This window comes from Tyto alba, unplaced genomic scaffold (genome assembly GCF_018691265.1).
Source record: "Tyto alba isolate M040663 unplaced genomic scaffold, T.alba_DEE_v4.0 Super-Scaffold_46, whole genome shotgun sequence".
NCBI lineage: Eukaryota > Metazoa > Chordata > Aves > Strigiformes > Tytonidae > Tyto > Tyto alba.
Genome location: NW_024881322.1, coordinates 14817567 through 14840870, shown reverse-complemented (window position 1 = coordinate 14840870; position 23304 = coordinate 14817567). Strand labels below are relative to the sequence as shown.

The window sequence follows — 23304 nt, the reverse complement described above, 5'->3', positions numbered from 1 at the left end:
AAAGTAATAAGGAAAAAATAATAGGGAAACATTGAAATCTTCTTCTGCCAGATTGTGCATGGATGAAGCCACTAAAACATGATTAATACGTTAAAGCTCCTTTTGAGCTGCTATGGCCGGTGTAGTAGGTAGAGAGAGTGTTGCTTTAATAAAATTGTTCTGACACTTCCTTTCTGAACATATGAATGTTTTTCTACCTTGGCTGTCTTTCTGATCTCAGGTGTCCATTGCGTAATGATAAATGGAAATATATAATATTGCTTAAGACAGTTAAAACCACTTAAGTACCCGTGTGCGGTTGGATTGTTAAAAGCTTGCGGCAATATTCCAGTGTCATGTAAAATCTGTTATACAGCATTCCTGGTAGAAAGACAAATACAGAAGTAGTCAAAGTGAAGTCTCAAACCCGATTTTGCTCATCCCTAGAACTCAACAGAAAACATTAACTTGTTTTAATCCACAAAACGATCTGGTTGGTGTGCAGTTCCTCCCCCGCTGTGGGGTTGTGTTGAGAAGGCAGAAAAAGCTGGTGTGTCTCAGGCTTTCCAGCCTCTTCTCAAGTGTTGCAGGCGAGGCGGGAGCCTGGCCAGGAGCATGCAGTGGAAGTGAAGAAGTGAGGAGAGAGGCACTGGCAAGGAAGAACCCCCTGTCCAGGGATGGGGACCCCACAGACTAGTGGAGTCAGTGATCTTAATTCTCCAAGCCAATGTGTCACAAGCCTTCTCCTCAAAGCTTTTAAGAGCGTTCCTTCCCCTAGGTGAGGGGTGTGGAGATGGTGGTATGAAGAATTGGCCCCTTCCCTCCCTTCCAGGCTCTCCACTCTCCATCCCTCTCTGCCCGCTCCCATGGCCCTGCCCTTGGAGCCAGCCTTGTGCCAGCTTGCGGCTGGCAGTAATGGTTTTGGTGACTGGAATGCAAAGATGTATGCGTGAGGTAGTGTGGCAGTGCGCATCTCTGCCAGAGCTCACGCACCCTCCTTAGTGGAGGAAACGGAGAAGAAAGTGAGCAGGGATGGTGAGGGAAAAACCAGGTTGGTCTTTGGGAAGCTCAAGCACTTTTTTTAAGGCCTAAGGAGAGATTTTTATTTTTTTCTTTATTGTAAGGAGGTGTCTCCAGGCAGGGAAGACAGCCTCTGAACTTCAACACTTACTGCATCTATTTGATAGGTAAACAGATGTTGTCAGGTTTGGGGTTCTCAGAATTCCAAATTCTTGGGGGAGCAGAAGTGTTGATAAAAGAAATATTTGATGATGTCTGTGGATTAGTAGCTCTGCAGTTTTTAATGCACTGATGTCCAGAAGATCATTCAAAGAATCAAATCGTTTGGTATACAGGACTTGAGCTTTCTGGGGAGGTTTTTTCTTTGCTTGAAAACATCCTTCACTGTAGGCCTTACATTTGTTTTGCAGTATTCTCCTCCTGAATTAGACTACTGCTGAGGAATGTGAGAAGTCTAATTTCTGTGTTCAAGGATCCAGCATGCCTGTGTGGACACTTAGGTGAAGACATTCATGCATCACACAGAGCCTCATTTACAAGCGCTTGGATTTTATGGAATGTAAGGTGGAGCTGAATTTGTGAGTGCATGTGACCACACGTGTGTATACTTATGTGTGTACAGAGATACATGTACATCTGCACACAAAATAATTTATATGGTATTCAAATTTTGCCTGGAAACCTTGATGAAATCATTGTTTGCAACTGAGAATGCCACCACTGTAAATCAGGGCAGAGTAACCCATAACATATATTTTTAAACAACTGGTATGCTTCAGAGGCCAGAAGTCCAGGGATATAATGGAAACTCTGACTCTTACTGCAACTGTGCAAAAGGATGCAGCAATAATTAAATTTTGCAATGAAAAAGGTGGTGTCTGCCATCTACGCTGAAGGGTTGCCATGGCTTTGGGTTGTTGCAAACCACTTGGTGATTGGCTAATGATTCCATTTAGCAGTTCGATCCCACTGAAGGAAAAAGGGAAGAAGTATCAACTCTGTATGCAACGCTAATTAAAGTAACTTTTTTTTCTTATTCTGCCAAGGCCAAGGTGCCTGGGCTGTAGATGTTACAAAGGGAGATGGTGCACGAAAGGGTTTGTAACTCCTTTCACTCTTGTGGCTTCTAAGCATGGCTAATCAAATTTATATCGGGCTACAAACAGCTTTGTGAAAGAGCTTTAAGGCCTGGTGTTGCTGCTGGCTTGGTAGAAAGTGACAGCACCACAGAATATGTCCCCCAGTGTCAGAGTGAAATGAGGCAGTTACCCTCAGATAGGCATAAATGCGCTATTAGATGGTTGAGAAATACATTCCCCCCCCGCCCCTAAAACCCTCCTGGGAATTTATTGTAGCGCCTTTGATGTAACTAATTAGCCGCTCAAAGTAAGCAGTGACTAACAGTCTAATAACTGGCTAATGGAAGGAACTTCATAATGTTTTCGAATCAGGAGATCCTTATGAGTGTTTTGCAAGAGGCTGAGGGGCTTTTCCATATTGAGAAATGGTTGCCAAAAGTCAGATCCCAGTGTCCATACACATCTTTCTCTGTTATATTTGAGTCTCCTGGCTCTTTGAAGAGGCTAGATGTTGGAGAAGAGCCATAATCCTGGAGATATTCTGCAAGTGTAAAGCTTGAGTTTTAGCCCTGATCAGCAGACTTGGAGCAAATGTTCCAGTTTGCTGGGGCTATTGTGCAGTAATTTGTGGTCTTTTCTGAATTTTGTACGGTGGAGCACTTTTTAAGAGGGGAAAAAAGTAAAGTTGTTTTTTGCAAGAGATTTTTTTTTTTCTTGAGTGAGTTTCCCAATCCTTGAGTAGCAAAATCAAAACATAAAGTTTATTATACCAAGAAAGGGAGATGCTTTTGCCTGCCTTCTAGTTCTGCAAATGTGAAAGGAGAAATCACATACTACGTGTTCATTTTGCCAATTAATTCTACCTTCAAATGTCTTCTACTTCTGCATTAAGGCTTTCTTTTTTTTCTTGTCCACTGGAACTACAAAGCACAGATACTACTAAGCATCCATTTTTCATCAAGCTAATGATACAGCATTTCCACATGCTAACAAACATGTCCAATAAGTTTTCCAAGCACAGACCATTCGCGCCCAATGATTGGAGCATTTCTGACGCTGGATGTGAATCCCTCTCGTTTTACTTGCACCAGTAGTTTCCACCGAATCGCTGGGATTAGGGTGCGAGTAAAGCAAGCAGGATTTGGGCCTTGCAGCCCCATGAAGGTGAACTTAAAAGCTCTCGTTGATGTTTCTCCCGCAGCAGTCTGTGTTGTCACTGACACCTAAACCAGAGCGCTGGGGGCTGCGCTCGTGAGCCCTGTCACTGCAATAATCTGCTGTCTGCCGTGGGAGAAACACCTAGCCCTGAACTTGGAAAGGGAGAAAATGGCTTTCAGCTGTTTTGATTCAAACTGTTTGTTTTTGTTGTTTTAAAGCCTGTGTGGAAACAAGCTGGGAGAGGGCATACTCATAAGTGAGGCGCCTCCTCCCCCCCCCCCCCCCCCCCTTTGGTTTTCTGTGTGAGTTGCTGGGAATTTGTGCCTCAATTCGCTCCCCTGAGACTGGCAGCCCCGCGGGCTGGGTGTCACCACAGGGGCTCGGTGGCCCTCGGCTCGGTGGCCCTTTGGCTCAGGAGCTCTGGGCAGACCTGGCTGGCGGGACGCTGCGGGCATCTGGGTCACAGCCAGCAACTGCCGCGGCTTGATCCCAAGTCACTGCAGTCAGCGGGACAGCTCCCAGTAACGTCAGGCATCTGCCCAAATGTTGTTCCTTCTCCCCACGTCCCCACACGATCGGTGAGATGTAGGATCAGGTGCAGAGCTCTGCCTCTTGCCCTCCTCGTATGCCTGTTGAGGGTCAGGGTCCTGGGACCGACGGGGAGCTTCCCACAACACCCTGTGCCTTTGTATGCACGTAGCTGTGTCCTCACCAGCCTCTTGTGTTCCCTAAGTTCCCTTTTTTTTTTTTTTTTTTTTTTTAGTTTAAATGAGATTTTTAGCATCTCCCTATACGTCTGAAGCTGGGGTTTGTAGATGCAGACTCCCATTTAAATCTGGGTGGTGTTTGCTTGTATAAAACTTTAAAAGTCATTTTATTTTACATCATTTCATACATCTGTAGCATCAGCCACTTAGTTTTAGTTAGGAGCAGTTGGGGAGGCACCAAGCAGTGTAAATTCATCCGGACAATCAAGAAGTTGAGGCAAAGACATCCCTGCTAACAAGGCGCGCTCTGATCTACGTGTCGGAAAAAAAGTTCACCTGAATTTGAAGCTGCTGCCTACCGTTAGCAGGTTCCCCAGCAGTCTCGGGGAATTGTGCGCGGCTGGAGAAGGCTGCGAGCCACGTTCTGCTGACGGCAATGCGTTGCCGACTTCATGTTGGAGCAGCGTGAGCTCTGTGCAGGCCCGGCCTTGACTCCTGCGGGTCAGCGGGAGCTCTGCCGTTGGCCGGGGGAGCACAGGATTCGGGCTCAGTTTCGGAAGTCATAGGAACTGTATTGATGCACGGTGTTCCGGCTTCCTTTGCACTTTCAAAACCAGGATTGAACCGAGTTGTGCTGTAGGTGCAGCAAAAATGAACGTATGTGTCACTGGTGGAAAATAATGGGGGTGTGGGGGGGTATTATGTAGGTATTGTTGGGATTGGGTCCGCTTTCTCCCTCATTGATAAATCCTTTTTCTTCCAGTGAAAGTTAAAGATGACAAACAAAAGAAAATAACAGGTTTCTCAAAACAAACAAAAAAAAAACAGAGGAAAGGATCTGTGTATTCATATTCCAAAGGTCACAAATCAGTTCCTGGAAAATACTATACATATGGTAATGGGAAGATAACTAAGCTGAAAATTCATTACAAATGGGAATATAAATCTACACATTTTCAGTGGTCAGCTCAGATAATATATGGTGTTTATGAGCACAAAAGTCTTGTATAAGGTATGCTTAAGCATTGCAAATAAAGTGAGTAGCGTACTTGTAATCTAACAGATTTTGTAGACTCTCGTATGGTTGGAGTCAGTTTTTAAAACCATTTATGAGCATTGTGCTTCATATCTGTGTTTAGTGTTTCCAGAGTATGTATTTCAAGTGGAGTTGCTCCAAATGCAGGAAAATAACAAACTCTGGACCAAGAGTGCCCAATTTAAACCACTGTACCCACCCAAACCAGAAGTTTGCTTACAACACTTTCTGTTTTTAAAGGCAAGCACAGTCCTACAGATGTATTTCCTCCTGCTTTGCTCTTAAGGTGGCCAGAGAGTAGTGATCAGCGGGTGTATCCAAGAAGGTATAGATACACATGTCCTAATGAGCCTGGCAATAGCTCTATTACATCATTTCAAGGAAGAAAAGATCAAGTCTCCAAAAATTAGACCTTCTTAAATGTGAGGGGAAACTGCTTTCTTATTTAGGTATCTATTCTATTAAGAATCGAAGTAGTCAATCTTTTTTACATGCCATCCCCCCCACCTTCTTCTGGCTCACAGAAACCTAAAATGCTACTTTTCTGGGAAAGACTGATATTCTGACTTCAGTTTTGTAATTTAATGATGGAGAGTTTCCTTAGTAAACCAAATTTAGAGTACTAGAATGCTTATCTTATATCCAGACCTTGAACATAAAAGGCATTTTATACCAGCAATTGTTCATTTAATGAGCAATTGCAGAGTGCAGGACGGTTAAGGGATTGAGCTATATGCACCATTATTGCAAGAAGTATTCTGAAATACCAGAAATAGGACGTAAGCTCTGATCAGGGGGACTGTGAGCACAATTACCTTCTTTTCAAATCCTTCTGTGACACTGCGGGAGGAAAAAGGACTTTGAAACTTGAAAGGAAAGAGCTTGCTTTCAACCTCAAAAGCTAGGAGGAAAGGGCTCTGAAATTTGCTCAGTATTCCCAATTCACCATTAGCCTGTTTCTTCCTTTAGCCTCAAGGCATTCTCCGCTTTTTGAAAAGATGTTAAGAAATTCAGTCACAATAGAGAGCCTAGTTTTGAACATGTTTCACTCGGTCCATTGAGGTCTGGTCTTCAGCCTTTGTGTGGGGTGAATTGAGCTGAGCAGCAAGCTGGTTGGGGAGAGGTGAATGAGCAGTCTCTGTGCAGTCACAAATTCTGGCAAAGAAAAGATTACCCTTTCCTTTATTTTACAATATGCATTCCTGTACAATCCTGCTAGTGGCAATATGCGGAGCCGAGCTTGTGCTTAGGTCAATATGGAGCACTTGGTTTATAGCAACTCTTGTTAAGTTTGTCTTGTAATTGAAGCTGCTGTTGACCTTGCTTGGAGACCATTTGTAAAACCGTTTATTTAGCATAAACTGAAATAATAAACCCTCCTTCTCTTAGGCCGATTGTGATAGGGTGACATTAGTTTGATTTAATGATTAGCCGCCTGACCCCTCAGCTAGAGAGAGCTGCTTGAATAGGGAGAGTTCACTAGGAAGCACACAGGAAGAATACTAATGAGCTTGTTAAATTTAGCATGGCACCAACCACTTTTAATTCCTCTAATGGGAGAAGCACTGCCTATGAGAGAGAGGGAGGGAGATGGGGAGAGGGGGGGAAAGGGAGAGAGAGGAAAAGAGAGGGAGGAATGCCCACGTCCCGGTAGCCAGAGAATTTTGGTCAAGAGAAGAGCTTGGAGGGAGCGTCGGCCAGGGTCTCTTGGACTGAGTTGTAAGTACCTTGTCTCTTCTCTTACCCAGCCAAAGTGCGTCGGCAGATGGCTCATGAGACAGTAGTGCTCTCTACAAGTTGCATGCAGAAACGCGGCGATGAAACTTAATACATAGGCAGGTTTAACGGGGCTGGCGTTGCCTCGTTTGAGCAGGGGTCTCTCTCGAGTGTGGTGAGACTGACTTTTGGTGTGGTGTATCAATAGATTTTCAACTTTTTTTAGTTGCTGACTTTCGGAGGTTTAAAGTAAAAAAGCTTGTACTTTGTCTTGGACTACAATTAAAAAAAGAAAAAAAAAAAGAGCAAAAAAAAAAAGTTCAGCAGGGAAAGAAAGTTTAATGGATTTTTGCATTAGGTTTGGATCTGTCCTGATTTTTAATTTTCTTGGTAAATTAGCTGAGCAATTAAAAATGCGTTTATTCAGGCATGCTGTCCAGTGTGAGTTTTTTGAAGAAGCTCGTTGCTTAAATGAGGTGCTCCTCGGTGCTCACCACTTCTAATAAAAGCTGCTTCTGGTCAGAACAGCAGGGCTAACTGGGGTGTTTCTCAGTGGATGGGAGAATCTTGGATTAATGTTGTTGTTCCAGGCTGAGCCCTTCTAACGTGTCTCTGCCTCCTGGCTTGCTAAGACAGAGTTAGGGTATACATGAAGAAAGAGAAGCTTTTGTAGATTGATCTTGGAGCATGATTACTTTTTTCTTTTCTTATTTAACCCCTCTTTATTACACCTGGAAAAGGTGGGATGAGCTATGCTGGGGTCCCACCAGCAGGAAGCAGGTACGGATGAGGGAGGATCAGTCCCTTTAACTTTGGCATTTGTCCCTCTGCAAGACTTTAGTAAATTGAATGTTTCTTTTGACCCTTAAGCTGGCCACTTCTATAATGTGAGCAGAGCGCTAACAGTTGTGTATTTGGCTGTAAACCCCTTTGGCAGATGCTGCCGGAGAAGTGGGCTGTTTGCTTACATCTTTGCTATAGAGTCCCACTTGTTGCCATGGTGGACAGAATGTTTCTGTCAATAATTTGGCCTGGCGCGGCTCGCCCGCGCTTACTCTTAAAACTTTATTGAACGATTCAGCTGAAAACAGGACAAGATGAGGCAGCTCCCCTCCTTTTTGGCTCACCGGAGCGGCTCGCCGGCTGTTGTCGAGCATCGGTAGCGTTGCTGCAAAGAGGAGTTTCCCACCCGGTGCCGGGGAGCTCCTGCAAACCGCTCGCCGGCTGGCGGGGGGCTGGCTGGCTTCTCATCCGCCCCACATCAAAAGCGGCTCAGCGCTGCCGAGCGTGAAGTGAGCACCGAGCAAGACGTTTGGCTGTTGGAATATGCCTTCTTGTTGCAAAAATGCCATCGTGTTGACTTCAAAAAAAAAAAAAAAAATCCTTCCGAGGGGATTTTTGCATGACTGACAACGTACAAAAATGCTTGACTTCTAACAGCACACGGCAATAATTTCATAATGGAAAGAGAGAGATAGTTGATGCAGAAGGAAAAATGCTACTTTTTTTGGTTTTCTTTTTTTTTTTTTTTCCCTTGAAGAACCAAAAAAAAAAGAGGAAAGCTTATTAAAACAAAACACATTTTTCCTTTGGTTTCAAAGTTACTGGAAATAGGTTTTGAATTTCATTCAGCAATTTGGAAAATCAGCTTGTTCCATAGCAGTCACTAGTACCTTGATTCATGACACATGCGCGTTTTGAGAAGGAAAGAAGAAAAGTGGAGCCTGCAAAGAGATGTCAGCTTCTTGTTGTATCCCAGGATGGCATTTTAAACAAATATTACCTTTATATGGAAGAGTAAAATAATTAAAATCCTACCTGATCCTCAGATTGATTATACAGCCCCACAAATCACTCTAGCTTGCTTCTTTCCATACTGTGATAGCACAGGTTAGCTTGCTCTTCTTAAAGGTCTGTCAGGATTTCAAATGGAGTGTAATCCCCTATTTTTACAAGAGTTTACATCTCATCAGTGAAAGTTCACTCTAGGTTGAAATTTAACAGAAAAGACTCCAGCTAGAGAGAAGTGGGATGGAAAATATGACTTTGGGGCGATTTATTTTTTATTTTTTAGTTATACAAGCAGCTTTATAAAAACCTCGTATAAGTTTTAAAGTTTTAGACTCCCTTTTGCAGTTCTCTAACTAAAACCAGCTTCGGTGTAAAAAGTTGAAACCTTAAACCCTGCTAATCCAGAGCAGGGACTGGTGCCTGTGCATATTAATAAAAAGTAGAAAAGGGCAAGGGGTTTAAACTCTGCAGTGTTGTTGTCCGTTTCCATTAACTCTTTCTCTTCAGACCCAACCCTGGAATTGCTCCGTATGGAGAATTACTGCTGGCTGTAAAAAGAATTCAGTCCCTGGAAGATGCTGATAAGTCAGCAGACCCTGGTTGCTGTAATACTTGGAGATAGAAAAATAATTAAGTGCTCAATAGTCTATGCTGCTGGGTTTTCCTGTTGTTGCTGCTGGGGAGGAGAGGGGGCAGGGAGAAGCCTCGAGAGCACCTCATTGAGAGGAATGGTATAGCTAGTTTGTGCATATAATGACCGAAATTCAGATCCAGGTATCTATACGTATGGCGCCTGTTTCTAATCTAGTTCATATGAAGGCAAATAGGTTGAGTTATGCTGGTGTCAGTCTTGGTGAAAGGAGTCTCTTGGTGACTTGCTGACTGGTGGTGCCTTCGCTATGTGAACAAATACACTAGGGCGAGGTACAAGTAAAAAATTTAGCCCTGGCCCCAAATCTCTGACAACTGAAGTGTAATCTTGGCACTGTTGTCAACGATCCTTCCTTGCGTGAGCACTGTAGAGTAAGTGTACTTTATTTTTGTTTCCTAGAGGTGTGTTAATTTCCTTTCTTGTTACCTTTTTTTTTTTTTTTTCTCTGTGCCCAGTGTTTAATAATCTGAGGTTCCTCATGTACTTCTAGATTGCTGAGCAACTTTTGTAGCTAAGCGTATTTATTAGTACTTCTTCAAGATGTCTTGGTGTACACTCACGTGTGCAGCCTGGTTGATTGAGCAAGGCTGTACCTGCAGCATGGGTATTGGCTGAGGATTACAGCCAGCAATTGTGCTTGTTTATAGAAATGTCTTGGATTTTAAAGCACTAACGCAACTTAAGGAGGGCATTTATGATAGAGGCTTGTGTAGCTGACAAAACCCCCCCACCACACAGCACGTATGAAACGTACCTGGGAACATGCATCTGGCTTTTGAGGAACAGAACCACTAGGTCTGGTTTTTGAAGGGTGCATGTGTTCCCTGGGGGTTAAAATCCCCAAGGGAGCGGTGGGTTGGCTCAGCACCTGGTCCTGGGGCTGCCTGTGAGGGAGGCTGGTGGGGCTGTCCTCCAGGCTCCTGTCCCCTCACAGGTGGTACCACGGGCCTAGAGGTGTACTAAGGTGGTTGTTTGTTTGTTTGTTTGTTTTTTTTTTTTTTTTTTTCTTCCCACCTTGTTCATTAAGAAATTGTGGGTTTGTCTGGTGGATATAAGGAAAAAAAAAAAAAAAAAGAGAGGGGGGAGCACGCTCCCCCACCCTACACACACATCCATGTGGTGACACTGTTAGAGCGGGTGGCCTTACTTGCGCCTGCCTGATGCTGCTGCTGCTGTATCTTGAGCAATTTTACCCTTTTTATCGTTGCCCACCTCACTTCTGATCCCTAAGGGCCTTCCTGCAAGGTTCCAGCCTCTCGCACAAGCGAACCTCCAGGGGCTGGAGCCGGGCTGCAGAGCAGCGGTGGGTGGCTAGGTTTGATTTAGGCCCAGCCAGCGGGGTTCATCATCTCCTCTTGGTGACAAATCATTTTTTGTTTTCATTTTTTTTTTTTTTTTTGCCTCCCCATCAGGCAGCCCAAACTCCCCACCTCCTTGTCCCAGAGGCAAGAAAACAGCAAGCCTGTGTCTGTTTGGGGAGGATTGATGGCCCTGCCGGTGGGAGCATCGGCGCATGGGTGACGGTGATCTACCGCTCGGCAGCTGCCCGCTCAGAACAGGCGGGCTTCCCCAGACCATCTCTCACAGCCACACGTACACCTACTGTCACCAACTTACACCGTGAGGAGGGGGTAGTGAGGAGGAGGGCGGGGGGGTGGGGAGAACTTTTTCTTTATTGCATTTGCTATAAATGGGCTAAAAGTGCGTGTCTCTCTTTCTCTTTCCTTTCTCTCTTTCTTCTCCCTCGTTTTTTTTGCAGAGGATGAAAGTCCTGGGCAGACCTATCACAGAGAGAGAAGGAACGCGATCACAATGCAGCCGCAGGGTGGGCAAGGCCTCGGCAAGATCAGTGAAGAGCCTTCCACGTCGAGTGAGGAAAGGGCCTCATTAATCAAGAAGGAGATCCATGGATCTATATCGCACCTTCCCGAACCTTCTGTACCTTACCGCGGGACGCTCTTTACCATGGACCCCCGAAATGGTTACATGGACCCTCATTACCGTGAGTATCTACTGCCAGTTCATTTTGGGATGCAAAGTTGGAAGGGTGCCACATTTAATGCAGTTTTATTTGTTGCCTTGCGTTGTCCCCAGGGAGAACTGCTTTGCCTGGGGAGGGGGGTGGTGGTGGTGCATTGAGGGAATCCAGTCTTTTTTTCTGAAGTTAAAAACCGGGGGGCAGTTGCACTGCAGCTCAAAATTATCACAGGCCTCTGCAAAGCAACTTCCACAGGACATCTCATCTGTTGCTAATCCTCCTCAGCTGTCCAGGGTTGCATTTGCTCCACCTCCTTAATACATGAAGAAAAAAGCTTCATTAAAGAAAGCACAGAAGGAAAATGAAACAGGCCTTAAAATCCCTCTTTTAAAACACTGTTAAAGTATGGTATTAAGAGGAGGAAGGACTGTGCCTTATACAGTGGTGACTTGGGGTGGGGGGGTGGATTGGAAGGTTTATGGCTGTGTTTTGGGGGTTTTTCTTTTGTTTTGGAGTTTTTTTAGGGATTCATGTGCGTGTTTGAGTGTGCGAGCTGGAGTGGTTTTGCAATTTTCTTCCCCAGCTACAGTTCCCTGAAGTGGGGGGGGCAGGGAGGGAGGCGGGAAGAAGGCAAATGGTTTCAACTTCTGAATTCCTGCTCAGGCATTAATAAAAAAGTAAGAAATTAACTGACACTTGAACACAGATGTGGAATGGATTTCTCCACAGGCAAAATATGAGAGAGTTAAGCAATTTTTTTCATCTGCTTCTAGTTTACAAAAAAAGAAAGAGGAAAAAAAACATTTAGTTGTGTAGTAATGAAGTACATCTTGAGGTGTCAAGGCTTGTGCCTTTTGATTATAGATTTATCACCCAGTCAGGATACAGATTTGCCATTTAACCTTCCAGTCTCCAGTTCCAGATGATAGGCTTAAGACCCACAAAGAGGGGCCAGTCTGTGTTAGGGTTTTTTTCCACATCATTCAGAAATTTTAGTGTTTTAAGGCAAAAGGTCATTAGCCAGACGACTGATTAGTGAGGACAGCTGATTAGTGCATGTTTTTTTGCTAAAGAAAGTGCCAGGGATAAAAGCTAATTTTATCCCTTCATTAGTTCGGCTAGCAGCAAAGGGGAATGTTCACTCATCAGGGTGCAGATCAAAGTATGTCTCATACAACCTTAAGTCTCACTAACCTCCTTTTTTTTTTTTTTTTTTTTTTTAAAAAAAAAGCCTGATTGTTAATAAGGATGGAGGTATTATAAGAAAATGAACAGTTGTTGTCTTCAGAGTTTCGATCAGTATTTAGGGGAAAAGTTTGTAGTTAAGCTTTTGAGCTCTCTCCCAGTGTGTAGGCAGTCGGTTTCTGTACACCCTCTTCCTCCTCTCTTGCCCAGCCCTGCTCAAACCCTCTGGGGGAGTTACTCATATCCCTGTGAGGAGGATGTGCTGCAGCCCACCAGCCACGGGCTCCTCCACCACGGAGGCGTGGACGTGCAGAGCAAGCGGCCGCTCATGGGCAGCAGTGTGTAGAAACATTGGCTCGGGGGTTGGAGACACCCTTTGTGACTTAACGGTTTGTTAATGCAACCCCCAGATCTTTTGACCATCTGACCAGTTGACAGCTCACCCCTTAAATCTAGTTCGAAGTGTTACTGATACTACTGAAGTATTGATACTACTGAGTGAAGAAAAAGGGCCAGCCGGTCAGAATGAGTCTGAGTGCTTTGCATTTATTTTATTGTATTGCATTTGCCTTTTGACAAGAGAGCGCAAGATTTAATGAAGCTACTATGTCTGTATTGGGACCAGTAACACTAGCTAGTTAGGGTGTGTGGGCTACTGGAAAAACATTGATGTCAGAAGTTGTGAGAACAGCAAAAGTTATCCAGCATATAACAGCAGAGAAACAGGGGATGAGTTAATTTTAAATGAGCAACATGGTCCTAAAGCAGAAGTCAGAGTCAGAAAACATCAGATGGGCAGACTTGCTTCACCACTGCTACAGCAAGTTGTACATTTGTACTCACTGATTTATAAAATCCCTCCAGCTATTAATGTCATATAAAGAGCCATTAAGCTTTTATTTACCTTTAATAAATGTGATACAGAAGGACAACTAAAGAGACAAATGTCTAGTTAGATTTATAGGAAGGCAGACAGGCTTACTGAAACTTTCATAGTAGTTGTATCATTTATATATGTAAGACATGCTTTCATCAAAGTGGTGACTGTATTCAGGCTGACACTTCTAGTGGTCCATATGAAAAAGGCTGAATAATGTAAACATACTCCAGTCCCCCTACAGCAACAGGTGAAGAACCAACAAAGCTATCGTTCCCGTCCTTAGTTTCTTGGCAGTTTTGATGGGTATATGGATAGAAAATACTGTTTTAATTCAACATAGTTGGATATGTAAACACTCACAGTAATTCCTTAGTTTTCCCTGTGGTTGGAAAATATAGACTTTTCAAGATGCCTAATTTGTGCTTCTATTTATACCCACTTTGTATTTAAAAGTGTGGGCAGGCTTCCTGTAACACAGGAAAAGGGAAAATAATTTTTTTGAAGGAGGACATCTGTATATTTTTATGGCAAGAAAAGAAAAAGAGCATTTAAGTCAATTGTGTGTGGAACGCATGTCCCCTCCAGGAGCTGCTGTTATTAGAAACAACTTGAATGCTTTGCATTTCTACGTGTAAATATGCGTGTCTCTGTGTGTTGCAGGACTTTTCGTTGTTTTATTTTTTTTTTCTCCTAATTAAAATGACTGATGTTGTAAATGTTGGAAATAATAGTTACCATATAAGTGGAATAAATACCTCATTGAGGGGGAGTTTGCTCTCCTGCAGTGTGTGGGTGGGGATAATGGTTGTGTTTCAAGTGGACCAGCTTTTCAAACAGCTGGGATGAAACATGCTGTGGAGCTGGCGGCCCTTCTGCACTGCCAGAGCCCCTCAACCATTTAGCAACCGAGAATAGGCGAGCGGCCTCGTACTCAGCTCACAGCCCCCTACCCTCTGAGAGATAAAAGAGAAAACATACGGGCCTAAACCAGAAATTTTCTGTTCTCTTGTCTTTTTTTTTTTTTCTCTTACGAATTTCTTAAGCACTGTTTAAACACTGCTCACAAAGTTCTGAGGGCTTTGAAAAGTTCACAGCAATCAAAACCAAAACTCTTCTTTTCAAAAGCTTTAGGGCAGATCACAAAAATGCTGGAGTTTCATGTGTTGCACCTTTTTTTTTTTTTTTGAGGAGATCAGGGTTACTGAGCTTAATCACAGTGTTTTTTAAATGGATTTAAAACCCTGTGTTTCTCACTGATTGCAGTGGTAGTTGGAGCCCCTTGTTAATGTAAATTCTGTCTCTGGAGGTGGGGCTGAGGCAGGGGAGGTGGGGATAGCAACTTCCCTTTGTTATTCTCTTCCCCAATTCTAATTCCCACGCAGATTTATGGCAGTGCTAAGACTGCCTGTCTCACAAGTCATTCCTCATGGAAAAAATGAATCATTCCTGATGTAAACACTTTGATTTAAAACATACTGCTGGTATTCTTCTCTGGGTTTCACAGCTCATCTGAAAGAATTGTTAGTACCTAATTAGTAAAGCCTGAAGAATTATCTTTAAGTAAAAAGCAGTGACAGTTCAGTTGGCTCTGAACTAAAAAATTGTATACTCAGGAATAATGGTCCTGGCAGGATTCTACTTCTGGAACATCCCTTCATCTCAAAGAGGTTGCACTGAATGTAGCTGAAAGCAGGAACTCACTACATTTTTTTTTTTTTTTTTCCCCTTCTTCCCCCGCCCCCCTTCCTTACCAGGGATTTATTCTGCTGGTTTTGAAGCTTCCTATCTATCAGGGGAAGTGAGAACTGCTTATTGCACATTTGATAGGATTAACCCTCCAAAGGCATTGATTGCCCTCAGTTCCCACTGACTGTGCCTGGACTTGTGCTCTGTAAGGATCGGGCCCCGCGTAACTTCCCGGGTTAGGTTACCCAGTGTTAGTGTCATCTCAGAATCAATTTTTGCAGCATGAACAAAAGACCACAGCAAGGAAAATGCAGTGCTGGTTCACTAGGTGCGCTTGTTCATTTACTGTGCTTTAACTTCTACTGACAAGAATTCCCCTTCCTTCATCTCTCCATAGAAAAGGAAAAAGGAGGCAGGGAAAAAAAAAACAAAAAACAACCATATCAACAAACAGGAAATTATATTCTGTTTCCGCAAATGCAACAGGTAACTGGAAGCACTGCCTTAAAATGCAATAATTAGAAAGCATATAAAAAATAAAATGCAATAATTAGAATATAAAAAATTAAAATGCAGTAATTAGAAAGGGAGAGGGTAACCGAGACACTTTTTGAATAGTCCCAAAGCAGGCACTGTTCTCGGCTCGCCTCTAGCTTCCCATCATCACTGGGTGGCAGGAGCCCAGGACAGCTTTTTTACGGCGGTTTTCCCCCCAGCCTTGTTGGAGAGCAGTCGGAGACTGTCTGTGAGGAATCCTTGTAGAGATTTAGGGCCAGGGTCTTTAAAGACATTTAGGGGCTCTTCTATTTCAAAGTGAGCTTGGCCTCTTAAATACCTCTGAAAATCTGCGTCCTACTTCTTCAGCTCTTTCCGCAGCATTTTGCAGGGGAGCGGCTTAAGCGCTCTAGTAACAAAACTCTCCACTGACAGTGATTTATGGGGTGGTTTCCAAATGTTGTCAAGGCGGGTAGTTGAAAAAGTAAAATCTAAAGCTTTTAATAAAACTCACAGGGAAAAAAGCCTTTAGTATAAAGTGAATGTCAGATTACTGGTGTCAGGTGAACAACTGAAAGGTTGGTCTTTAAGAAAATTAGCATGTTTGCAAAAACTTTTGGGGATAAAAATCTAAAATTTAGTAGTAGCTTTCAATAGCCTCCAACAAAAAATGATGCTGCTTTCAGAAATCAAATTTAGGGTCAGAAGCAACTTCAGTTTGAAATTCAGGAAAGTGCTGCAGACCTCGTAAGCTTAACAACAGCTCGTAGATGGAAATATCTTCTCCAGGATGCCTCCCTAACCTCCTGGGTTGTGTTTGGGAAGTTCTGCTCATTACAAGTACTCCTGACCACTTCTCTGGAGCCCTTCTGTGGAATAAGCAGGGACTCTTGAGAGCCCTGGAGCTGCTGCCCCTGTGCGATGCTCTCATGTGGAAGTAACAGTTGCACCTATAGATTTACATCTAGATGATGTCCTTTCTTCTACTGCATTTTCTCTCTCATCAGCATGATACAGACTGCAAAATGGCCAATATCTGCAAGGCCCTGTGATATGGTTGAGAAGCCGAAAGGTGATTTTTTTTTTTTTTTAGGGTGTTTTTTGCTTTGTTTTGTTCTTAATTTTAGGTGAATACATATCTTTGAATATTGATTTTTTTTTGTTTTTTTCCCTTGTCATTACCAGTAGTAGTAATTTCAGCTGGAAACTATAGTTAAGGATATGGAAAGAGGTGATTGTGTTTGTGTAGAGGGCAGAAAAGGATATTTGAGATCTCTTATGGCACTATAATTCAGTTGAACTTCAGCATTTTAAACATGTCCTGAGGATCACATTTAAAATAAATAAATCCCTCTATGGCACCTAAGAGAATTTACCTGTCAGGCACTTCTGGGTATGGAGCCTTCTGAAAAGCAGATGCGTTCTGTTAATATCTCCTTTTTTTTGGCTGTTTAAGTGGATGTAAGCTGCAGGGTGAGCTTTTTTGTGGAGTTGTTTTGTTTGTTTAAGAAATAGGAAAGATAGAGGACAGATGCAAAAACACCACTTTCACAGATTTGATATGGTTTGTCAGCTAAAGCTTTTTTAGATGCTTTACAGCATGTATTTGTTGTATACTGTCTTCATGGAAGGAGACAGAATACATTTCTCAGAGCTGTAGAATCATAGTTAAGAATTGTGGAAAAAAAAAAAAGCGCCAAGAAATAATGTAATCCATCTCTTTAGCCTTGAGGCAGATCAGCTGTCTCTTGATCAGGAGAGAATGAAAAGCTTCTTCAAAGTTGCTGTGTCCCTTGATATGTGGACGTTTCTGTCTTTAAGAGCCTTGTGACAATATCTGCAGTGGGTTTGGACTGATCTTGTGTCCCTACATGGTAACTTCTGTAGCATCAGCAGCTGGAAAGTGGGGAAAAAGATTTAGAAGCCAGAAAAGTCTGAGTTGAAAAGTTTTGATAGTTTCCTCTTCTCTGCCTAGAGATCTGCTTGCATGCAGGAGATATGGTACTTCCCATTGCTGTATTCTCTGAAAAAAACACAACTCCAAGCCCCTCCAGAAACCCCGCCCAGCCTGATGCAGAACTGTTGTGCTCATTACTGCCATTTCAGCAGATAAGATTATTAGTTTTCTTTTTTTATTAGTTATCAGTGATCTTTGTGCTGTTGTTGAGACTGTGTAGTACAAGGGGTTAGCCAAGTATGACAGGTATGTAGAGAACTAGTGGCCAAAGGAAGATAAGCATCATTTGTTGCAAATTTTGAAACATCCCATGATGCCAGAGGTTGCTGTCTGAGTCATTTTTTGAGTGCTTTACCCTGCGAGCATTTCTTGGCTGGGGGGATGTGATTTGAAGAGCAGCCTCCTTGACTTGGCTGCTCAGACCTTTAAAAAAGGTTAGCCAGAACTTGGCCTCACGCAGCTTTTGGTGTTGGATGTGTTACCTGTCATCTGTAAGGAGCTTTGTGGCTGCAACAACTCAAGTCTTTGTGGCAAAGCGTGCGAAGCAGGTGCTGGTTCAGTGATCATGATTGTCATCAAGAACTTGAAGCAGATTCTCCTGAGCTGGTGAGTACAAGCCATGTACTTAACCACTGTGCAGTGCTTTGCACTGCCAGGGAGATGGTTCTCTTGCATTGGTGGCCTTCCATCTGGTCAATGCAAGAGAGGGAATGCAGTTGCCTAAGCAGAGGTTTCAAGTGCCATCTTCATGCCTGGGAGGATCCCAGTTGGTCTCTGCCACCCTGGAAAGACAGGGCTTCAGGACATCCCGTGTTGTATCTGTTAACTCTGTGTGAATGCCTCGGATACCTTAGGGGTCTGAGATGGCACTGTGTGACTGCGTTTAGACAGCTGAATCCTCCTCAGTGTTGCAGCCGGGAATTTAAATCAGTGTGTCCAAATGTAGGAAATAAACTTCTAAGTTCAGGAATTTTTTTAACCCTGTCTCTGCTGCCATCGTCTAGGTCTTGTGAAGAAATCTATGGCAGGAATTGGATTTCAGAGTAACTAATGCCTACAGGGTGCTCCTATGTTTCCCTTGTGTGAATTTTCTTGCATCCTGGGTGCTTGTCACTGAGATCTGGATGTGGACTGTCCTTCCTTGCTTAGTGCCCTTGGGGCCAGGGGGAAGCCCAAATGTGCAGGTACTGAAGGAAGGTGTTGTGTCCCAGAGGATGCCTCAGGCCGGGCACTGGGGGCGATGGGCAGTGTGGGGTGCACCATGGGCCCACTCTCCCTGTGGCATGGATGTGTCAAGGCAGGTTTTGAAAGGCAGCGTGGTTCCTGTTGACAAGCTGCAGTTTCAAGACTGTCCCATGGAAGTCTCTCAGCACCAGCTTTAGCCTCTTCTTAGAGCCCAGGGTTGAACAGGACTTTACTTTTAAGACAGTATAAATGCTTCGGTTGCTGAACCATTTTCAGGATCACTAGTGGATACAGCTTTATCCCTATTGATCGAGCTCAGTACTTAGGAGGAGAGCCTCTTAGCCAAAGCCTCTGCTTCCTTTTATTCACACCTAGCAACCCAATTAGCTTCCTCTTAGCCTGGCTCTTGGGTAGCTTACACAGTACACTCTAAAAACACTGCTCAAATTACTTAAAGCTGGGACACTTGAGCTTCCACAGTGGGTCACATATGAGTTTGGAGATCATGTCAGAAACGCTTTCCCCTTCAGTCAGTGTTATACAGCTTACCTTTTTTCATTTGTGATCACGTAACATACAGCCAAGGCAGCAACCCTCAGTGCAGGGAACCCAGACTGTACTAATATCAATGTATTGGTAGCTGTGTTTCAAAGAGTGCAGCTGCTGTATTGCCGTGTGGTCATCGGCACGTGTGATGGTGGTTGGTACACAGCAGCAGGAAAGGCAGCACACGCATGGGAGTCTTTGCAGGTACAGGTTTGTACACAGTCTTCGTACTTTTAAAAATAAGAGTAATCACTTAAAAAATAAACAAAAGGCAAAAGAATGTTTTGTATTGTTTTTCAGAATTTGTGTTGCTGAGTTTTTGGAGTTCAGCACAGATAGCTTCCCAGATAACGGAATCATTTTCTAATCTAAATTACGCTTGTTTCCTACTTCACACTGAATAAGGTAGCAGAGAGGGTCCCCTATTGTTCATTCTGGTTTCCCTTTCACATTTCAGTGCTGCCCCAAGCCATTGTTTTTTCCCAAACAGCCAAACAGCTCTGATCCAGAACCCAGTGAATTCAGTGAATCAACAGCTGCTGGCTTCAGTGAACTTTATAATAATCTCCAGTTGCCTTATATTCTACCCTTTCATCTTACCTGCTCCCCATGCTAGTTATGATTTTAAATTACAATTCCCAAGGATCCATGTTACCATTGCGCAAATGAAGAGATGAACATTGTTATTCCTCTATCTACAGTCCCCTGTTGAAGTAGCTGATGGTAACAAGCCAAAAGTAATGGCATACGACATACTTTCAAATAAATGTCTGATTATGGTAACAGCTGAGTGTAACACCATACCAAGTATTGAAGCAAATAACTAATGAAGTAGAATGTGTTGAAATAAATTTCATTGCAGCATGTCACACTCCTTAGCGTAAAAAAGTACTGCATTTGATTTGTATGTTTATTTTTTTTTTCACCAACCAGCCTACAGATACAACTGTTGAAAGCCTCCAGCTTTGGCCTTGGCTTCTGTTAGATATCGCTGTTGAAATGAGATTGGGTTACTTGGGTGAATAAGGTTTGTTGGATGAAGGCCTGTGTTATGTATAAACAGTGGTTGCTCACCTTACCGGGATGGACCGGCATGGTACCGTGATAGGAGGCTGTTGGCACCAAAGCCATGCTTCATGCTGGATTATATTTGAGTTGGCATCAACACCGGTGATCTACAGTGCTTTTAACAGTAAAATTGGTGCCAGACATCGAAAACATTAATTGCTGCTATGATAGGAGTGGAATTTTTTTTTCTTCTTTTAACTAGAAGGGAGAAGAGACCACTAGTCATATATCACTGTCTGATCATTGGGCTGTCCAGTACTTGGGATGTTTGATTTGGAAAGTCTGATGTATGGCCTGCTCATATATGCCCCTACTTTGCCTGAGACTGGCAGTGGCCATGGTATATGCTTATTTTCACTCTTGCAGGTTTTCAGTTTTTCTTGATTTGTCAACTTGGGTACAGAAAACTTAAACAAGCTTGTAGGCACATAAAGCCAACTGGAAGAAACCCCTTGTCTATAAAGACCAGAGGCCTGATGTGGCTTTGTCTCCTTCCATGGAAAAAATTACAAAACCTGAATAAAACCCAAAATACTGGCCTGGGAAAGTGTTTTTGGGTTTTTGTGGGGAAATGGAACATCTCTTCAAAGATGGTAGTTATTTACCGTGTACGTCACACGTCCAACACACATCCTACGTCTAGTAGTGCTTTCCATCCTCTGTGCATTATAAACCAGCAAGACCAGTTGAGGACATGGGCTGCGGTGGTGGTTTGTCTCTCAGTTGTTAGTCTTGTGTGTATACCGCTCTGAAAATTGCTCTGTACAGGGAGGTTAAAGCATTCTGTGCCTCTGCATCCTGACCAGCATCACTCTCCAGGATTTTTTTGGTAGACAGCCTGTGGGAGTGTTGCCCATGTGCTGACACATGGCACTTGCCTGGCCAAGTTCTGCTGACGTGTGGCCAGTTGCTGCTGAGGCCATGCTTGAAGGCTGGCAAAGCACAACGTTGATGTGCCTTATCTTCAGGGGATGTCCTCTGGGCTGCCTTTAAGAAATGATGTAGACATAGATGTTGCTTGTTAAGGCTACACAAGGTATTGATGCAGGAAGACAGTCATCTGAAACGGTGTGCTTTGCTGGCTGTTGAGAAGCGACTGTTGTATCTTCTTATGGGAGGCTGGTGCTAGCCTGACATTGCTCTGTGGTCCTGAAGCACAATAACCTTTTGTGGGAATTGTCATATGGTTGAGAAGAAGTCATCTTCAACTTTAAATTCCTTCTGAGCATGCCTTCAGGCCAGGTTAATTTGGCAACACATGCCAGTAGGTCTTGGCTCCAGAAGATGCTGTGGTCTGCTCGGTAATGCCTTTTAAAATTTATATTCAGACCCTATATATCTGCTCCTTGTTTGTTGCAGTCATTACTTACCTGTGTGTAATGATGAGAGATCAAGTGTCCAGCTCAGCTGTCTGATGCAGAATCTCACCATTTCTGTGGTTGGTTGAATTCTCCCAACTGTGGTTTCCCAGCAAGCTTCAAAAACAGAAGGTGCTTTCTTTTTTCTGCTTCCATCCTGCTGTGTAATACTTCTGCCCCGCTTAACTGCAACTAATGACACCACCTTATTTTGTCAGTGCTGGCGAGCTGAGAGGTGCTGCTGGCAGGCAATATCCTCTTCAGCCTAGCTATACTTTGCTGCTTGTTCTTCTGACAGTGCCATGCACTTAGAAGAAAAGGACTCAAAAACTGGTCCAGAATTGACTGAGTGCAAGAGTGGGAAACCAGAGGTAGGAACTGTAGCACCGTTATTGCTCAGCCCAGCCTTTTTAGGACTGTGGGGACTTGTATATTGTGGCTTGCAGCTCTCGGAATAAAATCTGATGACAACCCCTTGAAGCCATCATCAGCTCTCTAACTCTGGCTGATGCCTGCTGGAAGTACATGTCACCAGGATGGTGGGAGCATGGTGCCAGTGTACCGCTGTTTACAAACTGAAACCCTGACAGGTGACATTCATGGTAAAGTCATATCCCTTTGTGTCAGCTGGGTGTATATGTTATGTCAGTGTACGCATGAGTCTCAAGTAGCAGAGCTGCTATTTTGTGTGAACTGGCCAACTCTTTGTTTTAATCTCAGATGAATTTGGCACTGTTACAGTATGCTGGACACTGGTATTATAGGATATTTGTGTGCAATATGGGATGCATGCATACACCACAGTAATGTGGTGTTTTCTCTGAGGCTTGTTGCTTCCTGGTTATTTTCCTGCTTATTTCTTGTAATGTGATTTTTCATATACTTCAGTATTACGAACCTTTTTGTTTTTTAAACTATCTCTGATATGCAGCTTTCATATCTTGGCTCCCAGCAACGTTGAACCTCATTGCAAAGTCCCTTCGTGTAAAAGCCATCTAGTTATAACTCTCAAAAATAAGAGGCTTGTCTCCTGAGGACAGCTCCATATTGCGGGTGGAGTATAATCCTTAACGTTGTTTTTTTGCTTTCAAATAGCTGGGGACAGTAAGTCAAGGAGTGAGAACTCCCTTTGTTTCATGTAGTGTGCGTTTCAGGGAAAGAATGTAACAGAGCAGAAAATGAAGAAAGACATAAAAGAATCTCAGCTCAAGGAGGTCAGATCCATCACAGGCTTAGCGTTGCCTTCAAAGATGCCTGGGACAGGTGGCAGTTCAAGACAATCAGAGGAGAAGCATCCGCTAGCACCGAGATAAGGGATTCTTGCAGAATCCTGCTATCTGGTCCCAGTTTGCTTTGATGTAACTCTGCTAGAGAAGACTTCTGGGAGCAGGCTACTGCTTCCCTCCCTGATAGGCGGCTGTTGTTCAGCCTTTTAAGGTCTCATTACAGTGGTCCTTAAGGATTAATCCTCTTTAAGGTTTACATGGGAATGGTTTTGTCTGAAGGCCCAGCCAGGGACCTCAGTACCACCTGTACAAAGCATTATTGCATTCTTTCATTCTATTTTTTTTAAGTGGCTCATATTTAACAGTATTTGACAGAAAGTAAAACCAAACATCTTGCCTTTTTTTGCTTCCCTCTTTGGCTATTACTGAGTTTTTGTTGAGCACAGCTTGAGCAGTCCTTTGCAGACACTGAACCATTAGCAGTAAATGGTATGCTTCCGGTTACTCTACTTAGCCTGCTGGTTTTGGCAGTCTTTCTTTTTCTTTTCTTCTCTTGTGCCCACCCCCCTTTCTCCTTTTTAAAGGAGGGAAGTGATGATGTT

The 23304-nt window shown here is 43.5% G+C and overlaps 1 protein-coding gene across 6 annotated transcripts in view; it reads left to right on the top strand.

Annotated features, from left to right (window-relative positions):
* GLI3 (GLI family zinc finger 3) overlaps window positions 1-23304 on the top strand; it is a 209190-nt gene that overhangs the window by 56497 nt on the left and 129389 nt on the right. For 5 of the 6 annotated variants that reach the window (XM_042806495.1, XM_042806494.1, XM_042806493.1 and 2 more), the window contains exon 3: window positions 10898-11140. In XM_042806495.1, the coding sequence (XP_042662429.1) occupies window positions 10898-11140 (243 nt within the window). Of the gene's footprint in view, window positions 1-6666; window positions 6699-10897; window positions 11141-23304 lie in introns of those variants that run through there. The other variant, XM_032987034.2, reaches the window with a different exon arrangement.